Source organism: Lissotriton vulgaris, chromosome 11, assembly GCF_964263255.1.
Source record: "Lissotriton vulgaris chromosome 11, aLisVul1.2, whole genome shotgun sequence".
NCBI classification, from domain to species: domain Eukaryota; kingdom Metazoa; phylum Chordata; class Amphibia; order Caudata; family Salamandridae; genus Lissotriton; species Lissotriton vulgaris.
Genome location: NC_141699.1, coordinates 350,839,093 through 350,860,398, shown reverse-complemented (window position 1 = coordinate 350,860,398; position 21,306 = coordinate 350,839,093). Strand labels below are relative to the sequence as shown.

The 21,306-nt window shown below is 43.1% G+C and overlaps 1 protein-coding gene across 2 annotated transcripts in view; it reads right to left on the bottom strand.

Annotated features, from left to right (window-relative positions):
• Window positions 1–21,306, bottom strand: part of AIFM3 (AIF family member 3) — a 392,572-nt gene that overhangs the window by 101,818 nt on the left and 269,448 nt on the right. For both annotated transcript variants that reach the window (XM_086943319.1, XM_086943318.1), the window contains exons 15-17: window positions 21,045–21,121; window positions 19,636–19,753; window positions 12,169–12,267 (exon numbers count right to left, since the gene is read on the bottom strand). In XM_086943319.1, coding sequence (XP_086799445.1) covers window positions 12,169–12,267; window positions 19,636–19,753; window positions 21,045–21,121 — 294 coding nt within the window. The remainder of the gene's footprint in view (window positions 1–12,168; window positions 12,268–19,635; window positions 19,754–21,044; window positions 21,122–21,306) is intronic.

Below are 21,306 nucleotides of genomic sequence, written 5' to 3'. Positions count from 1 at the left end.
TTACAGTTGAAACCCTATATAGGTTATATGACTTGGATATACAAATAATTTTCCTGTTTTGAAACCAGTTCATTCATATTGTATAGTCTTTGACTATAGACATTTAAAAAGTCATACACATACATTTGGAATACTACATACACGGAGTATATCACTAATAAATACTATCGTCCGTAAAAAAAAAAAAAACAACCTTGGATATTTCCAATGTTTTTTTCTGCCATAATCTAGCACTTGAAAGCAAAGATTGGACAGCATTTTCAGCCCACAGATTTCAGCAACCCTTCACCCGTTTAGCTATGGGTTATAAGAACAGTCCAGGGCTGTTTGCTGCCTGTATAGTTTAAATTCTACATGATATCGATCCTGATGCTTTTCCTAAGTAGGTGATATCTACCTCACAGAAAAATAGTTAAACTCACACTAAGCTAGAGTGAATTGCATCATTTCAGGATTCACTGCATATGGCTACAACCCCAACTTTAAGAAATTGCATATAGCGTCTATAAGTGTCTTTTTTCCTCCTAGGATATGAACTGAGACACAAGCGTAAAAGTCTTGCCCCTCACTTTTTAGAGAAATGTGCACAGTTTCAACCACCAAATACATCAAAGAAACTGCAAGCCTTATTAGTATTCCTTAATTTTGGCAGAATATACGTTCCTGATTATACACAACACAATAAACCACCTTATGAATTAATTCACCCTGATTTCTCTATTTCACAATGGACCTCAGAAGACACAAGAAAACTCAGATCTTTACAATCTGACTTACTTGCAACACATCTCTTACATACATGTGTGAATACTATGAATCTAGTTATCCGGGTATTGCTGGGTCCACTTGGATTTATCTATATCACTTTTAACAAAGGTAAAACAGTGCCAATGGCATATAAATCACATCTATATTCCAGTGCGGAAATGCATTTTTACCTCCACTGAAAAACATATTAACTGCAGTGCAAATGGCTATTCTTAAAGAGCAGCCACTTGCACAAGGGAAGCACATTATTGTTGTTACTGCCGTGTCAGTCTTAGAAGCTGTCACAAAGGCTACTGTCCCTAACGCTAAAGCCCTATATCTGTCAGGGACTAGCAAGGCGCCTACCTAACCTGTTAAACTACATCTCCCAGAAGTCTTGGTAGTGGGAGTGGCACTATAAAGGAGGGGTGGGACCACCTGACATTGTTTGTGATTTTGTGTTTAGCTGTTCTTGAATTTTACCGGTGTTTGATTCCTGGAGTGTGCCTTCTTGTTCTTACGAGGGAACCCCCTCGAGGAGTGGAGGATTTTCACTGGCGAGTGTGGGAGACGCTCGTATTTTGTTTCCTGCTTACTCGGGTGTTTACCGAGTAGCGGGAAAGCTATTAGGCGTTTGGAACTATTGCTCTCAGTTACACGCCTGAGACTGAGAACTGCGTGCAGAGAGAGCGAGGGAGAGCGGACCTCTATTCAACGTGCCGCGTCCTGTGAGTAAACAACAGCGCGAAGTATTTATGCGCTACCATCACTGGGGAATCGCATTTCTGTAACTTGAAAGGAAATAGTATGCTGAACGTGAACTGACACGGCGGTTCAGTACAAAGAGTCATTTGCATACTGGGAGAGCGGAGTGTTGTGGAGAGGCTTCTCTAGGCACCCCCGCTACGAAGAAAAGCACTAGTGTTTGTTAATTCAAGTGCCAAAGCGGAAGGTTGTGGGGCTCTACACCTTGCCGTGTTTGGAGCAAGAGCTATTGAGGATTTATTGGTTAACTGTTGCAAAACGGAGGGCAGTAGTGTAAAGCTATGTCTTGCCGTGCCTCATAACAAGACAATCTCTGGTACATTTTATGGATTGGTCTTCGTTTATCACTTTACTTATTGTTTGGATTGGATTCATTTGGAATTGTGTGAAGGAAACACATTTATAAGTTGGAGAGACCTAAAACAAGGAAGGGTACGTTACCAGATATATATTGAGGAATTTACATGGTGACTTGTATGTTAAAGGAGTTAACAGCTTCTTGTATTTTCTAGGGAACAAAGAATCTGACGTGCAAATACCTAACTCATCAGGGAAGAGGTGGAGTGCACTAATTTCATTGAGGTGATTCTTGTGTTCTGTTTAACAAGACCGAAATGAGTGTAGGGTTTAGCTGTGTTCATTTATAACCTTGTATTCCATTTTCTTGTCTTTCAGCTATCCCTTCCCTGCTGTCCCCTTCCGTCCCCTCCTTGTTCTATTTTTTCCCTCGCCCTATCCCTCGAACTCACTGTGCTTTTACGTCAGTGTGTTGGTGGGGTCGGGAGGTGGAGCCCTATGTGTTACAATCGGATCCTGAAGCGTGGAGCCTGACAATATCCTCAATGGAGACAATGGGCAACATTCTTATTAGCTGTTGATGTAGACTTTGTCTTTGACCTGTCTTTACAGACACAGGAATTTCTCCAGTATGAGCATGTTTATCCACTGCCAAACTAATTCTTACCTCTTGATCAGTATAAATATATTTTTTACACTGCTGGTTCAGCCTAGGATGCTATAGGGTCTAATTAGCAATATTCGGCAGCTTACCCCACCGTTGTTGGTGTTATGTTGGACGGGAACTTCCAACCCCCAAAAAACTTGCACCCAGTCCTTAGGGAACTGCATTGCACAGTTGGCTGAATTGAAACTCTACTTCTTTCACTCGAACATACGGATCTTCAATTCCCCACGATTATTGTGTATGATTCGTATCACTGTGTACAGTCCTTTAATGATAACTTACACTATTGGCTGCAAAATGGATTGAAAAATTCTGAAGGCAAAACAATCAAGGATAAAACGTTTTGGGTTAAAGCGGCAGACCTTAAAGATAGATTGCCACAGACTCATGTTATACATACATGGAGGTATCAACGTGGGAGCACATGTGGTAGGGAATTCTTTGGCTGATAAAGCAGCCAAATCTGCAATTGCGACTGCCACTGCTGCCGCAATTACTAATTCTAAGATGAGAATAGATTCTGTTATCTTGGCTGCCGTTAATGCAAATAGAGATGGTGCCCCTTTACCTAAGGGTATTCCATCTAAATGTACATCCTACTTAAATTCCTTTTGTAACTATTCCAGGAGTTGGCAATTGTTTGATTCCTAACCAAGAGAGCAGGCTCGCTTTAGTAATAGCTGTGCACAAAGGTGTTGCACCTGCACATGCAGGTGTGGCAGCCACAATTTCACTGATACACGTTCCTCTGGGTTTGGCCACAGCGTTCGGCTGACGCTTGCACTGTTATTAAATTCATGCAAGTGTTTATCAGGACACATACATGCAGTACATTCCACTCGGCCCAAGGCCCAGATTTCACTTCTAAAGCGTACCGGGATTCAATTGCATCCCTGGGTGTATAGGTGCATTTTTCTTTGCCATATAAGCCTGAGGATAAATCTGTTGTGGAAAGGATGAACAGTGACTTAAAGCAATCCTTAACAGCTAGAGTATTAGGCAAGGGACGCAGTTGGATTCACCACCTTTATGTGGTACAACAGGCGCTGAATAATATCCCCAAAAGATTTCTGGGTGGCTGGACCTCATACCAGATCCCTTCTGGCATCAATACGTGGGTTCCCGACTTTGACGGTGCAGACATTGTGGCGCAAGCCACACCGTTTGACGTAAATGATTGCTGTGCTGTCTTATAGGATATACAGAACTTCTGTTACAGCCAATGCAATGAGCAGTTGAAGACATCTGCCTCTACTGAAATCAAGGAGCAACCTGAAACTTCTGGCTGTATTCCAAAAATTGGAGATCTCGTTCTGGAGAAGGTGGCGGTGAAGAAGGAATTTGGCCCATCATACTGAACACCAGTGTCAGTACTTGGACTTCAGGGTACAGGAACTGTAATCTTGCCACCACTTCCTGGTTCTAAAGACAAAGACTTTGTCTCTATTGATATCAAATTACATCAAGTGGCTGATTCTCACCAGTAGGCCATGAGGCATCCTTAGTAGTTCACTAACTCCTCTTGCTACCATACAGGAAATTCCTCTAGAGCTTGTGAGCAACACTGAAGCCGTGTCTCCCCAGCTGAGGGCAGGAGAATGCACTACACTTGTTTCCTGAATCCACTACACTTGCACACAGCACAACTGAAGTGGGTACTGTTCTTAGTACTGCGTCTTTTGCAGCAGATATCCTTTATACAGATCCACTTTTTCAGATCCATCTCTACGGATTTTTCTGGGCCTGCTGCAGTAACTGAGGCCCAAGTTGTTCGATTTACTGCTTCTGGGTATTATGTGGGTCAAGATGATTTTTCTTTCTGACTCTTTCAATAGTTCATCTCTTCTAGACTTCTACTTGATGCACAGATCTGTGTTTTCTTTTCATGGCTGAAAACACACTTATTTGGTCCCACCTGGGATATATGTTTAGATAATACTTTCCTTGGTTTTTCTATTCCTGTGGATTGGATTTGTGACCTTTTCTTCTTTCTGATTAATGGCCACTATCTTCCAGAATGCTCTGTTACAGAACTGGCTGATGGGGTGTCGGCACCCCAACTCTTCTTCACATAACCTAAAAATAGACTTATCCCTCATGAGAATTTCAACTGTTCCAGTAACTCATGGAATTGTTTGGGATAAAGTTCCTAACAACATATTCGGCCCTATGGAGGTCCCGCAGATACCATATATGTTTAGGGTTTCTATGGGGGATGTAATTGTACCTGAGTTATATTCTAATGACAGGGATGTTGAAACTAAACTGCATGCTCTCGGTACTGGAATATTATACAATTTTTTATTTTAACTTCGCTAACTATGCTGAGATGTTCTGTTACCACCATTATGGACATCATTAATTGCATTGAGCTAATGTTCAACACACCATTTGTAATTATACACAATGGGAACATTGTTCAACTCTCCAACAAGGGTCTTCCAAAACATTTAAAGATACATTTACATACTTTTCAGGATATGACACTTCAGATCCATAGTTTTTTTATTTTAAACTTTTTCCTACACCACCAAAAAAATACATGCTCACACAAACTTAGCTAATATTTACAAATTAATTTGTCACACAACTGGCTATCTAAGGCTACGATTATTGGAAAGATACAATTGACATGAAGTCCACTTGTGGTACCACACCTTGGCAAGTTCAGGAAATGGATACCTTCTTTTTAGCCTTTTCCCATCTCAAATAATTTTTATAAATGACACAGTTCAGCAGACTTAGGGGGTCATAAGGAAGTCCGCCCGCCATCCTATTGGAAAATGGGACCGGCTGTCATAAGGGCGGGGTCCAGTGGGGGCCATTAGGCTACAGTGGCGGGCGCATCCAGCACTCCTGTCATTGTGGCAGGTGGGACACTCATCACTGCCCGCCACAATGCTAGGAAGGCATTTTGTGCACTTCCATGCACAACATGGCAGGCACCGCGCGGTGCCTGCCATGTTGTGCATGGACCTGCAGGGGGGTACAATAGGTCCCCCCATGTGCATCCCCCACACCCGCAACGGCCCCTCAAGCAATTACCGTATGCCTGTCTGTGGCGGCAATGCCGCCACGGAAAGGCATGTTTCTGCCCCTATGATAATATGGCTGGCGGTGTCTAACAGACACCGCCACCATATTAAACTCTTTTCCGCCCGGTCAACTTGTTGACAGGGCGGAAAAGCGGTGGATGGTCTTTCCGTCCACCACGGTCCCCCTCCCGTCATAGTAATATGGCGGGGGGAATTGGTTGGCGGGCGGGGATGGATCTCAGGCGGATCGCCACCGCCATGCGGGCCGTGGCGATCCGCCCGAGATCTTAATGGGCCCCTAAGTGTCTAGGATAACCCAAAATCAAAGGTATGAATGCACCAAAGATTCCTTCAATTGCCTGATTTGATAATTGGCAACGTTTGCCAATATTTACTGCTGAATACCTTGATATTATATTACAGAATGGTACATTTAACACCACCCTTTTAAGCCCTCAAGGGTGGTTATTATTGCCATCAGACATAAATGGTTGCCATGCACGTTTTTTTTTTTATTCCACACTGGGGTTTAAAGCTAGCTAACTTGCCCTCGTTATTCCCAATCCAAGCACTTAGGAATTGTTACTACCTATTCAGTGGGGAAATTGTGTCAACAATGGTTGGAACACTCAACACTATCTGAAGTGAAACAACATCTTTCCCTCCTATCGGAGGACAAGGACCTATCTGGTTATCCCAGCTATTCAGTCTCGAATTCCCATGGCACATCGTGCATCGCCATCTTGCCGTGAGCTAATACCTTACATAATCCCTAAACGCCAGCAGATTCTCACCAGCTTTTGTTAAGATCCATCCATTGTGCGGCTTTTTCGGCTCGTTCCGAGACACCGTGCGCCTAATGTGTTCCCGCACGTAAATCCAAGGCACTTTTACAATTCAGGCTTGTAACTTAAATGTCCTGATGATGATCCTACTATTGTTTTAAAAGGATTGAAACGTTGTTGATTAATGTAAACAGTATGTACATTAATCCAATGTAATAAAAGAAGTGCATTGACTATTTTTTCTAATTTTACAACAATTATGCTTAATATTCCACAAGCTACCTTTGTCTTGCCTGAATGTCTTTGTCTTAATGTACTTGTCATGTGTTCGTGTAGGACGCAGGACTGTGTCCCACTATATTAATGTGCTCTTATTTGTGTTTTTGACGTTATTGACTCAATAAATTGAATGTCCGGCTGCTCACTCGCAATAGAGTACTGATTCTAGTCTATATTTATCCTATCCACTTTTTTTTGTTTAAGGACCATTGTTATAATATAAAACTGTTACCCAAGGTCCTTATCTACCTTTGAGTTCTCTTGTTTTTGGAAAATATGGACCTATCTAATGTCCTTTTGGACCACGTACTAAAGGTTTTTTTTATACAGATCCATATGCTACAAATAATGAAGTTTAGAAATTGCCCCAAATTGAAGCTGCTGCAGGTTTAAGACAAATTGATCAAGATAATTTAGATAAAATGCTTGCTGTTATTGATAATAGTATTAATACGTTGACTTCTCACATTTACATTCTGAATAACATTGTGTCACCTCACCTGTTATAGATATCATGCAAAGTGACATGTCTACATTGTACCATGGATAGAGTCAGCTTAGATACATCATGCAGTTTAGCTGGGCCCTTCAGACCCTTATGAAAGGTCTTGTCCCATGGTGTTACCTTAATTACAGCCACCTGGTCATGCCCTTCAATCTGAAAATTACTCATGACAAAAAAATACGCGTTCTACACAATGTTAAATCTTGAGAAGTTACAACAGCTCCCTTTCACTGTTGTAGAAAGAACTTCCACTGTATGGGTAATACATGGTGTAACTATGATCATTTCCATTTTTGTAACGCTGTGAATGTGCCAACAAGGAGGTCTTTCTTACTGGAAAGGAATGCGACTCTTCTGTTGGGCATTCACTCATTTGCAAACACTCAAAGGCATACTAGCTCCTGCAATAATCACACTTATTATGGTCCTTTCAAATGGGAGTTATTTAATGTTAAGTGATCAAGACTGCTGCGGGATGTGTGCTGGAATCCCATACATTTTATCGGTTTCCCGGATAGTTTCCTGCTGTAACAACATCCTCTTCCCTCCCACCCAAGGGGGTATGGATAGTTAGTTGTGGCCTTCCATTCGAACTTTGAAGGCAGATTTCAAGAAGTTAAGCAGAACCAAAGCACTATTGTTTCAAAAGGAAGTAGCCCTAACATCTGCTAAAGAAACATTCAAATCACAAGTCACAAGGACATCCAGTGAGATACAGTTCTTGTCAAACGCTAACCTCCCATTACATTTCAGTGAATTAGTTCATCACATTTTTAATTCATCCAATACTGCCAACCTTGCTCACTTTTTTAAAGTTGTGGGTTCCAGCTTAGTTCGCTTTTTCCAGTCACTCTTTGGAATAATACCAGCTTTTATTCAGTCCCTTTTTTCCAGTGTGATCTGGGGTTCCCTGATGATGTTATTCCTCATTTGTGGCATTTTAATCCTATGTTTGCTCCTCTGCAATGGATGTTGTGTGTGCAAGCCTACTGGAATTACCACCACTCCAGCTGTGCACTGAGTGCATGCTTCGATTCTTTGGAATCCTGTTGCTACAGGAATGGACCTTGATTGGTCATTGTCATTCCAACCTGCCAGGTTTACCAGTGTACAACCCCTGTTTCACTGCTTCTGGTGCCCCTTCAAATGGGCACTAGATATTTGCCAGGCTCACTGGGCACCAGCTCCCATGGACATAGACCTAGAGATGAGTTCATTAGGGACCTATTTCCAAAGTTGTCCCTTGGGCATATTGCTTCTACAGAATGCTAGCTATGAGCCACTTCTTTCATCAGAACCAAGTGTTTCAACACATGGATTGTTAACAACTATTGCCCGGTTACTTTCTTAGCATCGAATGAATCGGAGGATCATGTCTGTTCCCTGGAGTTGGTGAACTAGGCTGTCAACCAATCATTGTCTGTGGAGATGGAATCCATTCTTGATTCATTGGCTTTTGAACCTGCGAAAGACCTCATGGATGCCTCCAACATACTCTAATTTGGTTACCTTTTCAAAAATGCCATGTTAGGTTTCTTATATGATTATAATTCTTTTTTTAGAACATGCTTACACGCAAAGCTTCGAACTTGCTTAGCTTAGTGCTTTCAATTTTTTTAATTAGTTAGTCTTTACGGTAATGTACCGACCAAAGAGGGGGTGTTGTCAGTACCCCATAGGGTCCACTGTAGTGCTCCCCTATGTTAGCCTAACTGCACACGTTGTAGGCCGCTTTTGCTTTGCACACTTTACAAAGTAATATGTTTGTTTTTGTGCAACACTATTATTTTAGAAATAGGCTGCACATGTTTTGTTTGTCAGTTCTGCTGGGCTTCAGTCTGAACATTTCTTACAAGGTCAAACAGCATTGTGCCCTGTTATTCTCTGTGGCTGGACATTAACACCTAGACATAATGAGAGACGCAGCTCAGCTACTGTTTTCAAGCATGGTATTTCTTATCATATAAGCCAAAACTTAACATTTTGAAAATAGAGAGGAGAATTTTTAGCAGAAGAAAGGACACTGAATGGGCGCGCAAGCTCTGTGCAATCTGAGATGCAGACAAGCTAACTGCAAATCCCAGGTATGGGGCCCAGTACCACCTTCAAAGATCATTGATATATCATTGTGCTTACGTAGTGAGGCTAGGCTTAGGATGATATATCAATAACCATTATGGGGCTTTTCATTGTGTAGGGTCTATTTGTAATGCTGATTACACTACTCAGTTTCGTATGTCTTCAAGTTGCAGCACAGTTGCTTTATAATAGAGCAAGATGGTTTCTATAAATATTATAAATGGTTCTTGTGTCTCATCTTTGTTTATTATGGACATGCATGAGTGAGAGAACGAAAGGTGATGATCTGCTACCATGATTCCTTAAGGGGACTAGAGTGTTGTGCTCTGGAGAGCCAATTTACCTCTTACTCCGGGAAGGTTAGGAGGGCAGGTAAGGCACTATGAGTTAGTCAGGATTCGGCCCATAGGTACTGATGTGGTATGGTGACTCAGTCCCTACATACTGACATTCGGTGATCCCAGGCATAGTTCTGTTCCAAGACAGAATCCCTGTAGGAGAGCCAACACATTGCTTCCCAGCCAGACTAAGAACTAAAACTTCAAACAAGTTAAAATCAGCCTCACATTGCAGGAGGCAGGGAGCTTTGTTAACAAGCTGTTCCCTCTTCATGAGGTTTGAGGGCTGAGGTTTATCGCCAAAGAAAGTTTGCAAAGAATGGGACCAAACTGTGCAAATCATAGTATAATTTTTCAAACATATTGGCTCCATCCTGTTTCATCCAGTCCTAAAGTAGGCTCATAGCTTGTAGGCCATTTGGCATTGCCAGAATGCTTTAATAGTCAGCTCACCCAAGTAACCGGAACCATTACACTGCAATGACCCCTCAAAGATTCCTTTCACAATGCTATCTGTTGATTGACGGTCTCAGGGAAAGTAACAGAATTGCATCTGTCCTCTAATAAATGTGCCAGCCATCTTTGCCTTCAAAGTTTTCTGCACCACTACAAAGCAGTATACTCCTGCACTCCCCTATATCTGGCAAGAGCATCAAAATCTCTGGTGGTTTGGGGAATGCCCAAAGCAGCAAGTTCATCAGGCTACAGTTGATAAAATAAAAGATGAAAACTACAAGACACCAAGCTACAATTCTTAGGGCTGAAATTCCCTTCCAACCCTGATCAAACGGAATGCGTCACTCCTGCGCTTCAGAAGGGAACCGAAGACCCTCCTTCTAAAGTGGCATCTAAGCAGCAAGAAACAATATGGATCATGGGTCCCTTCTATAATCTTCCACTATTCACAGATCCACTGAAGTTAAGCAGAAATGTGGGCCCAAATTATAGATCAGGGTTCACTACATTATGCAGCATGGCAAATTATGTAGCAAAGTGTGGCCCATGTTGTGCTAGTATTATTTAACTATTTTATCATTTGAAGACACTTTGTTGCTGTCTGTGCAAAACGTGTCTCTCATTAGTACCCGTTTTACACCTTAATACAACAGTGACCAATTTAAAGATAACCAGTTACCATTTGCAGGGGGTCTACCATATGCAGTGCTTTTTTTAGCAACATTTTGATTAATTTGAGACAGATCTTTTTACAATTTGCAAATTATGTAGCAGATGGTAGATTGTACAACAACTGGGGTAAACTCATAATTATTCTGAAAACACCACAACCACAAATCGCATAATACCATTGCCCATGCCTATGCACCCATCTTTGTACAGTGCTCACTTGGTTTGTAGTTACAGACTGTAATATAAGCCCTCTTAGTACTGTGGTGAATTGATATTTTCAAAAATCCAGGAACAACCCTTGCATCAAGATTGTTGTCCTCACTTTATACAAAAGTCCATAAAACTATGCAGTCCTTTTGTAAGATGTAACCACTGTATGAACCTTCTTGTTTGTAACTGATTCATTGATCTTCTCAATGCTGTACCTTTTCTGATGCTAAACTAATGACTTCAATGCCCTATGTGGTCCAACATCCAAGAGTACTAACTCTTTGACGATACAGGGATGCTGATGATTAACAGTTGAGTGGATACCTAGGACCCGATTATAGTAGGCTCGATTAATTGCGATATGATCAGTAGGCCTGGTTATCGAAATTACAAGCCGCATGATCAGCCTCATTCCCCAACATCATTTTCAGAAGAGAAAACCTACTGAAAAGTAGCAGGCTAAAATTGCCTGATTAAACTGTTAGGCAGTAAGGACAAAAGTCTACATGTCATGCCCCATGTTAAGCACTGTAATCGTAACTGGGTAATATTTATCTATTTATCACAGCTCATATATTCTGATCCCAACAGTTTCGGAATATGTCAGGTATAATAAATATGCCACCCTTTTCTTTTTTAAAGTTTTAAAAGTAAAGTTCATTAAGTAGAAAAAAGGTAAATAACAAGCAGCAGGTTCACAATATAATATAATAACAATGTACTGAAAACATTTGAATAATAATAGTAAGGTAGAACAGGAAAATAGTTACAATTATATGTAGTAAACAAGATAAGGGGAGAGAGAGAAAGAAAATAGAAAGGGCAAAAATAAAAGCACTTCTCATGTAATGAAATCAGCCTAATTTTAAACAGTAGTGGTTTTACAAAAATTATAGAGTACATATTACCAGGGAAACAAAAAAACAAAACATATTGCTGTTAGAATGGAAGCTCTAATTAGAAAATAATGTATTCAAGGAGGTTTAGATACTTCATCAGTTATGTCACTCTTTTGGTGACCGTAATTAGAGCTTTTGAGGGAAAGGCGGGTATATCACTTTCAAGTGTCATGGAAGCAAGGATGTTGCGCTCTGCACTTGGGTGAACTCTACAAAGCCCATTGCCAGAAGAAAAAAGGCACACTCTTATAATCTATCATGATTTATATATAACTGTGGGATACAAATTTGGGAGATGTATCTAAAACCACAGTTACATGTATTGTCTTGGGTCAATGGTCAAAGGATGTTGGCATGATATGTTTGAGAAAATTTGACATAGCCAAACCATTGCATACACACTCTTGAGAGCAACTGGGAGACTCTGTGATTACCTGCATAACGAATGCTCTTTCCAAACATAGCTGTCCAGAGATAAGGAACTGTGTTGATTTCCATGCCCTGTGCCAGCATGTTCAGTGCAGCGATTCGACCTGCAAAAGAATGAGAAGAAACGCACTGATATCCATTGACACAAGACTTGTGAAGAAAAGGCGAAGATGTATGCATTAAGAGAATACAATGGGAATCACTGTCAATTTGTTTCCTTAATTAGTTGTCCATAACTTAATCATTGAAATGCATAGGGGAGTAGGTGTTTCTAAAAGTATCATGTTTACCAAAATAAAGATTAGTGTGCGAATTTGCAACTGTGCTAGTCCAACCCTGTTAAGTCATATCATACCAGGAAATGTGTCTGGCTACTGTATCCTGAAACGTTATCAAAACGGTGTATTTTGGAGATTAGCCAGAATTCTTTCGACCTTCTTACTGAGCTAACTCTATGTCTGTTTAATGATTCGTACTTAGCCTTTCCTTGGGTTTTCATCAGAGGCTGACCTAATGTCAGTCGTCTTGTAGAATTAAACTTTGATTATTTTATTATGCTAATTCCCGAACTGACTCATTTCTTTTTGCTTTTTGTAATGATCATATATTTTTTTTAATGTGCCCATGAGGTTTGATCTTGGAATCTTGTCTCGTGCAGTTTTGTTTCTTAGCCCTTGACTAAATCTTCTGAAGACTCCGACTGTTCCGATCTTGTGCATCAACCCTCTTAATTTGATAATTAGAGCATCAACAACTGCAAGACAACCAAGACAGGGTTTAAATGGTCATGTCTGGAGAACCCAGTAACCAATCTGTTGTCTGCGTTTTCTATCAGTGTGACCTTTGCAGGGAAGCCTTGATTATGCCCAGAAAAACTGTATAGCAGCAATCAATTTGAAAGCTATAAAAAAAATTGATGATAAGAATTTTATGGGAACAGGAAAAGAAATAGAAAATGCTTCTGAGAAGACGAAGTTGAAAAAACAGGGCTAATCTATAAAACCAGAATCAGTCATAAATCTATTTGCACCCCTGAGTTTTTTACAGTCAGTGGGCATAGGTTGATCTCGCAAAGACTTTTAACGGAAAAGGTACCTGCAAGAACAGTGTATGAACAGTGTATGAACTAATGTATGTAGTATTTCCGTATTGTCACTATCCAGTTTTAAGCAATTTTGGCGCCTCAAAGTTGATGACACAAGTATCACTTCAGAGACTTTAAATACAAACTGTATGTTGTCATCATACATGTCAAAAGAGTAAACAGACTAGATGAGGTGCCAATTAGAGACCGACCTCTAACAACAGAACTGGCGCTGCATGTGCACCAGCGCTACCAGTATTAAAGAAGGAACACAAGTGTCAGCGGACACTTCTATAATACCATTGTGCCCCAGGGGTGCGCAAAGTTGGTGCACATGCACAAAGGGGAACAAAGTATAAAACAACCCCTGGAAGTTTCTGTGCACAAATCAAGTTGTTTGTGAATTATTATGTAATCTCCAAATACTAAGCATCACTGTTGTTGTGCCTGTTTTGTAATACAGCTCTATAGAGATCCCACTTTCCTTTCTAGGTGCACCTCTGTCTCTGCACCCTTTGCACCAAACACAATTTGTTAAGTTTTTTAATGCGTCTCTGTGAATTGTTTGTAACAATTGTTCACATACTTATATAAAATTAATAGTTTTCGACACATGCATGTAGTGTCGTCCCTACAATTACGACAGACACGTGGTGATGCTTTAAAGGAACCTTTATTATGCATGTCTGCTCCCTGCCCCGTCCTTCTCCTAACTAACTCTTTCCTGCTCCTGCTCCTGCTCCTCCTCTTCCTGTAACTCCCCGACTCCACCCCTCCAAACACTAGACTGCATCCTTCATTATAACATCTCCCCCTTTCTTAACAAACAAAAGAAAGTACATTTCTGACTTGGTTATAGTTCTTCAATCAGCCGTACAGGTCGGCGGATGGTCCGTTTGGGCCGCAGGAACACATCTTCATTCCCGGATTCAGCTTCTGTCTGATTTTCAGGCATCTGTGCTGCAAAGTCAGTTTCAGACCTCTCTTTAATCGGTCTTTCAATCACTTTGCTGAGGGCATCTTTAACCGCCGGAGTGCACCGTTGAAAGTGTGAGACGTTTCGTGTGATTCTCTTGTTCTCTGATTCTGCGGTTATCATGGTTCCTTTTTGTTGTGTGACTACTAAAGGTTCAGCTCTGAACTTGCAGTCTGTTTTCTTTTGTTGTTCCTGCTTGACCAGCACCCAGTCCCCTTCCTGAATGGACAGAGATCTAGCTCTCCGCCGAGCGTCGGCATAGGACTTCATCTTGTTTTTGCTCTCACGATCAGCAACGACCAGCTCCTCGTGTGCACTCTTGGAGGACACTGGGAGTAACGCACCTTCCCAGGTAGGTATACGTGTCCTAATTGGTCGTCCCAACATGAGTGTGGCAGGACATTTCCCTGTAGTGGCATGTGGAGTTGTGCGGTAGGCTCACAGAACTTCATTCAGCGCCGCTTGAAGGTCTTTCTTGTCGAGGGTAGCCTGCTGGAATGTCTTTTTTGGCGTGGCTATGAACCTCCCCACCATTCCATTGGCTTGGGGCCATAAGGGAGTGATTTTGCGATGCCTAAAGTTGAGATGTTTCGCAAACTCCCCAAATTCGTGGCCATTAAATGGGGGGCATTGTCTGTCTTAATTTCTTTCGGAACACCCCATGCAGCGAAGACTTCGTCCAGAACAGCAATAGTGCTGGTGGCGTTAGTGGACGGCACAAACTGGGCTATGGGGAATCTGGAGTATTCGTCCATGAGAACTAAGACGTATTTTCCAGACTGAAGGGGTCCATAGAAGTCTAGAGCGAGTTCTTGCCATACACTACTGGGTAATGTTGACATCTGGAGAGGGGCTGGATGATATCCTTGATTCACAAGTTGGCACTGAGGACAATCCTTTAAAGTGAGTTCAACCATCTGGTCCAGTAAAGGGAACCATACTCTCTCTCTGAGCGCTCTTTTAGTGGCTACCACTCCTCGGTGGCACTCATGTGCAAGATTGATTACGCCCTGACGGAGTTGCATAGGAATGACTATGCGTTGATCCCTCAGTATGAGTCCCTCTTCAGTGGCCGATAATTCCTCACTCACGTGTTTGAATGCCTGCATCTCTTGTCGGAAGTTCGCATCTTCACTTTCATCCTCATTGGAATGGCGCCAACTGTTGGTCTGTAGTCGGCGCTTCACCTTCTGCAGGATGACGTCTTGGGCTGTAGCCTCACATATAGCTTCCAGGGGAACCGCCGGTGGTCTGGCTTGGTTCACTACAAAGTGAATGTACTCTTCGGCCAGGGATGGTTTCGACACATGCGACACCTGAGGGTGTCTTGACATGTAATCGGCCGGATTGGCTGACTTTCCAGGCTTGTGGACTATGGTGTAAGTGTACTCTTGCAAGCGTAATCCCCAGCACTCAATTTGAGGTGGCATTTTGGCCCTGGGATTTCCGAATATGGTAACCAGTGCTTGATGATCGGTTACAAGCGTGAAATGCTTGCCATATATAAAAATGGGAAAGTGTTCACAGGCCCACACAACGGCAAGACTTTCCTTTTCTGGTTGTGAATAGGCCTTTTCAGTGTCCGTTAAACTTCTGCTGGCATATGCCACGATGTGTCTCCGATCCGTGTCATGGTCAAATTGAGCTAGGATTGCACCCAACCCGACGGGGCTGGCATCAACGGTGATCTCTGTCTTTCTTTTGGGGCTGAAGTAAGCCAGATTGTCAGCTGACTCAACAGCTCTTTTGATTTCCTGGAACGTGTGCTCACATTGTGGAGTCCAGATGAATGGCTGCCCTTGTTTGGTAAGAGTACGTAGCGGATGACTGATGGTAGCATAGTCTTTAATATACATGCACAGTAACTCGCCATTCCCAGGAAAGATCTTATGTCACTCACGTCTTGTGGGCTTTTGGTGTCATTTAGAGCTATCACCTTCTCAGGATCAGGCTTCATCCCAGCTCCTGAAAATACGTGTCCAAAGAATTTTAGGGTGGACCTGTGGAATTCGCACTTCTCCCTGTTAAGTGTGAGGTTGGCTTCAAGGAGGGCGTGGCACACCCGGTCCAGTGCCTTGTCGTGTTCTTGAAAATTTGCACCGTATACTAATATGTCATCACTGTAATTCAGCGCATTTGGTAGGTGATGTATGGTCTGGCGGATGGCTTCTTGGAAAATCTCCGCAGCAGACGAGACTCCAAAGCTGAGTCACTTATATCGGAACAGTCCGAGATGAGCGGTGAAGGTGGTTATATATCTTGATTTCTCATGCAATTCTAACTGGTGGTACCCTTTGTTTAGGTCTAACTTGGAGAAATCTTGGGCACCATTAGGGATGAAATCATATCTCTCAAGTGAGGTCCTGGATGACGTTCTCGCTCGATAGCGGTGTTTGGGACCCTCATATCCACGCACAGGTGCACTTTTCCTGGTGTGCCTTTCTTCGGCACAATTACCACTGGTGAAACCCAAGGGGTTGGGCCTTCTGTCCGCTCGATGATGTCTGTTCGCAGTAACTCTTGAATTTCATCTTCCACTGCTTGTTGGTGATGGCCTGTGGTGTTGTTGGCTGGCACATACATGGTTTTGTGTGTGAGAGTGGTTGCAAATTTTCCAAGGCATGGGAGGGTTTTTTTTTTACATCTACGTATACACTCGGATGTATGCCGGGCTGAGGGCAGGTGACGGCTGCATTTTCTTGTATTCAGTGACTGGGATGTAATTTAGTGATGCCCCACTGTCCAGTACAAATGTGGTAGCATGGTTTCCTACACGAATGTCCAATCTGGGGTATTTCTTCAATTGGTCCGGATCAGCGACCATGCTGACGTGTTCATAGCTGTACAGCGATACCGGAGATGCTGACCTTGACTCTCGGGATAGCGATCTTCTCATCCATTGCGACTTGCGAGACTCTCTGCTTGAGTGTGAGGAAACAGAGGATGACCCTTGACGGTCCTGAACTGCTTTTGCATGATGTTGCGTTGTGACGGGGCAAGAAGATCTTGTTGTCTCCTTCGGTCTTTCCTTACAATGGTCCCCGCAGACGTTCTTGAAATGGTTCTCTTGTCCGCACTTTCGACACTGCTGTCCAAGCGCTGGACAGGCATCCGTGTGTGGAAAATCATATCCGCACCGATAACACTTAAGTGGACGTTCCCGCCTCTTGTCCCTACGGCCTGACTCATGGCGCTTGTGTCCTGTATAGTGTTGACGGGAAGTGGGTCTGATTGTCCGTCGTCCCTCTCTCAAGAGAGTGTCTGCGAGTAGTACTGGCTATTAGTCGGTATGCTTGTTCTCGTTTCTCAGCACGTCCGCCTCCATTTTCTTGGCATGTTCCTCTGCTTGGTCATGGACTCGGGTCATTTCTTCAATTTCATCTAAAGTATGACTCTTCCGTAGGAGACGCCTTCTGAGGGTCTCTGACTGGCATCCTTCGATGATTCGTAATCTGATAGCATCCTCTGTGGAGAAATTGTCAAAATCACAATATCGGGAAGTCGTCAAAGTTTTGTTATGAACGTACTCATTAGTTCTTCTTTTTCCTGACAGGCTAGGTTAAAAATATATCTTTCATAGTCTACATTTTTCTTGTGCAAGAACTTTTTATTCAGAGCATCACGTACTTTCGTATATGATCCTGTCTCATCAGTCGGCAGTTCCTTGATTAGTTTGCAGGCCTCTTTCCCAACCAGGTTGCTCAGGGCAATTAGTTTTTCATCATCATCTGTGACCTTTGATCCTAGCATAAAGTCCTCGAAGTCCTCGAACCATTCCTGCCACCTGAGGCCCATTCCTCCTCCAGCGATAAGGGCAAGTGGTTCTGGGGTGCGTAAGTATGCGACGCCTGTTCTGGTTGTTTGATTTGGTGCAATTGCAGCTGGGCCTGCGGCATTCCTGTGTGGTGACGTCGACATTTTGTTTTCTTTCTTTTTCCCACTGTCTTTGCTCGCGCTTGGTTCTCTCTCTCTCTTCCCACTGGCGAGTGCTAATTTGCATTTTTCTTGTGCTTGTTTGTTTTATTTGTTGTTGCCTTTGCTTGTGCTTGTTTGTTTTATGTGTTGTTGTCTTTGCTTGTGCTTCTTTTTTCCACTGTCTTTGCTCACGCTTGGTTCTCTCTCTCTTCCCACTGGCGAGTGCTAATTTGCATTTGCTTGTGCTCGTTTGTTTTATTTATTGTTGCCTTTGCTTGTGCTTGTTTGTTTTATTTGTTGTTGCCTTTGCTCGTGCTTGTTGCAACAAACTTTCACTGGCCTGACCTGAAGATGGCCGCTCTGTGTTTTTGATGGGGATTGGGAGCCAATGCCTGACTTCAAAATGGCCGGCGCTATGGAAATCTCGTCTCCCACAAGATTTGGCTTCATTCAGTCTCCCCGGTCCCGACTTCCATCGACCAGCACTCACCAAAGCAGCCGATGTTCCTCAAGGCGGAAGGTAAGATCGGGGTGGGCTCCAGGCAGCAGTCCCGCACAATATCGCGCATCTGGGGTGGGCACCCGATCTCAGCGCTCGACGGCGCTGTCGAAGTTCGCTCCACGTGACCAATCAGCCACGGAGCTGTAGATATTCACCGCTGGCCACTGCAATCTCGGCAGCGGCTTTGTTCTTCTTTTGCTCCCGATTTCAGCGCTCAACGGTGCTGCCACAGTTCTGCTCCACACGACGGACCAGTCACAGAGCTGCGTGCATTCACCGCTGGCCGTTGCAATCTCGGCAGCGGCGTTTACTCAGGGCGCGTGTGTCGCAACCGCGACTTCTTGCGCGTGCTTCACAGGACGGGGTCACTCGTTTCCAGGGTCCGGGCAGTGGCATAGCACACCATCCCATCCTCGTCGCCAGCTGTAGTGTCGTCCCTACAATTACGACAGGCACGTGGTGATGCTTTAAAGGAGCCTTTATTATGCACGTCTGCTCCCTGCCCCGTCCTTCTCCTAACTAACTCTTTCCTGCTCCTGCTCCTCCTCTTCCTGTAACTCCCCGACTCCACCCCCAAACACTAGACTGCATCCTTCATTATAACATCGCAGGCCATGATCAACCTCTTATTCAACATACTGTGATACTGAATTTTGATTTAATGAAACTGATTTGAGGTGTCCATATTTTAGATGTGGTTGAAAATCCAAGTATGGAAATTATATCCAATAAAAATTCCTATGAGATTTTATCTGCTCAAGAAATACAGTCTAACACTTTTTCTGGCAGCTCTTCATTTATCAACACAGCAGCATTTCTGCCAAAAGTAAAATCAGTTTTCGAAAACTGTACAAAATTAATATGCAAGTTTACACTTCAAGTTTAACAATGGGCGTACCACCCACTGCATTCTTTTCATGCTCATGTTTTATTGCCCCTCTGGGCCACTTATTTAGAAAATATGCTCCAAAAATGGGATTGTAAAATGCACCCACCTTGCATGTGTGCCATTTGCCAGTGAGGCACGTTAACTTTCTTGTTATTCCGAAAAGCGAGAGGGAATGTAACCACATCGCCAGCTGCAAACACCCCCGGGCTGTTTGTCTGCATCATCTGGAAAAAAGAGTGAGTCAGATTGGAGTCAGAGCCACTGGTGACCGTAAGCATTGACAAAAGCATTAACTCTAAATTCAACCAAATGATGTCACAAGAAGTAATTAATCAAATTATCTCATACTCTCAACTAAAGACAGACAATTGTCTAGATTTTCCGAACCTATGTATTAGCAAATATATTTTATATATGTCCTTTTGGACTAGCCATCGGACTTCACCTGCGCTACTTGGAATTTGTATTCTTTGTTGTAGCGCACTATGATGAGATCTCCTATCCAATGTCTGATGTGGATTCATTCGTGCGACAGAGTGGTGGTGAGGTGGCGTCCACTTCATTTTACGGGTGATAGCTGTTGCCACCAATAAGGGGTGATGTCTGCTTCTTCTGAGATGGCTAGGGGATTTCCCTCCTCTAGTTGTACGAAATCCTCATGTAGGTGAGGGCTAGAGAAATTGTCTCCTTCTTGTGATGCATTCTTCTTACACTTGATGAATTGGGTTATTGTCGCCTTCAAATATTGTTGTATCCGTTCGCATGGGTGGGGTCGAGTTGTGGCCTCTTCTCAGTAATATGGAATTGCCTTGCGGTTCACTGGGCTAAAATGGTGCCCCGCTCGTTAAATGGAATGTTCCATAGGAGTAGACTTCTATGGTGGTCTCATCTAGAGACACAGAATCCTACTACAGATATAGATTGCAGGGGTGTTTGCAACAAGTGGGATGTACTTCTCCTGTAAGTGAGGGTTCCAGCAGGACTGTCTGTTCCTGTGATTAAACAACCCATGGGTAAAGCATGCAGTGGTACCCCTTGCTTGGAATAATAAATCCCCCTACAGTAGCAGGCCACAAAGAAGTACCCTGCAAATCATTTGGTAGAATCCTCCTCCAGAAGAAGTCTACATTGATGCCCCTGTTAGTGATAGAGAATTCTCCTGTTGCAGAGAGTTGGACTGGTGCCCTCGGACAGTGATAAGTGTTCCACTTGTTGACAAAGCTACTGGGCCCCCCCCCCCCCCCCCGGCAGTGATCCCATCGGCGGTAGCACCACAGAACAGGATACGGTTGACAATCTGCATTTGGGGCTCATCACTATTGTCTTTGCACACCCAACTCCGGAATTATGACAAGACACGAGAGGCATGCCCATTTACCCTATATAGTATGTCAAAGCAGGGCCACCAACTTATGAGGTAGACTTACATTCATACATGTTGATGGTCGATGACTAATACTATTGAACTCGAAAGAGCTCATATCAATGAAGTAACCATATGGCGTTAACTCCTACCTTGTTCACTGGAATGAATCCCCTGGTATCAATAAGAATACCACTCTGCTTCAGAAAAGCTGTCGTTGGACTCGCACCTGACAAAAGCAAGAATAGAAATCTTATGTTTAATTACCCGTGCATCGACTTAGTATGTATTGATACTTCGGGTTTTTATCCAAGTCTATCTTTCCATTATTGTAATTAACAGTCATCCTTCTATAACAAGTTTCCTTGCTGCTGTCTCTAACACACACATTTGGTCTGCCTTGCAGAACACACC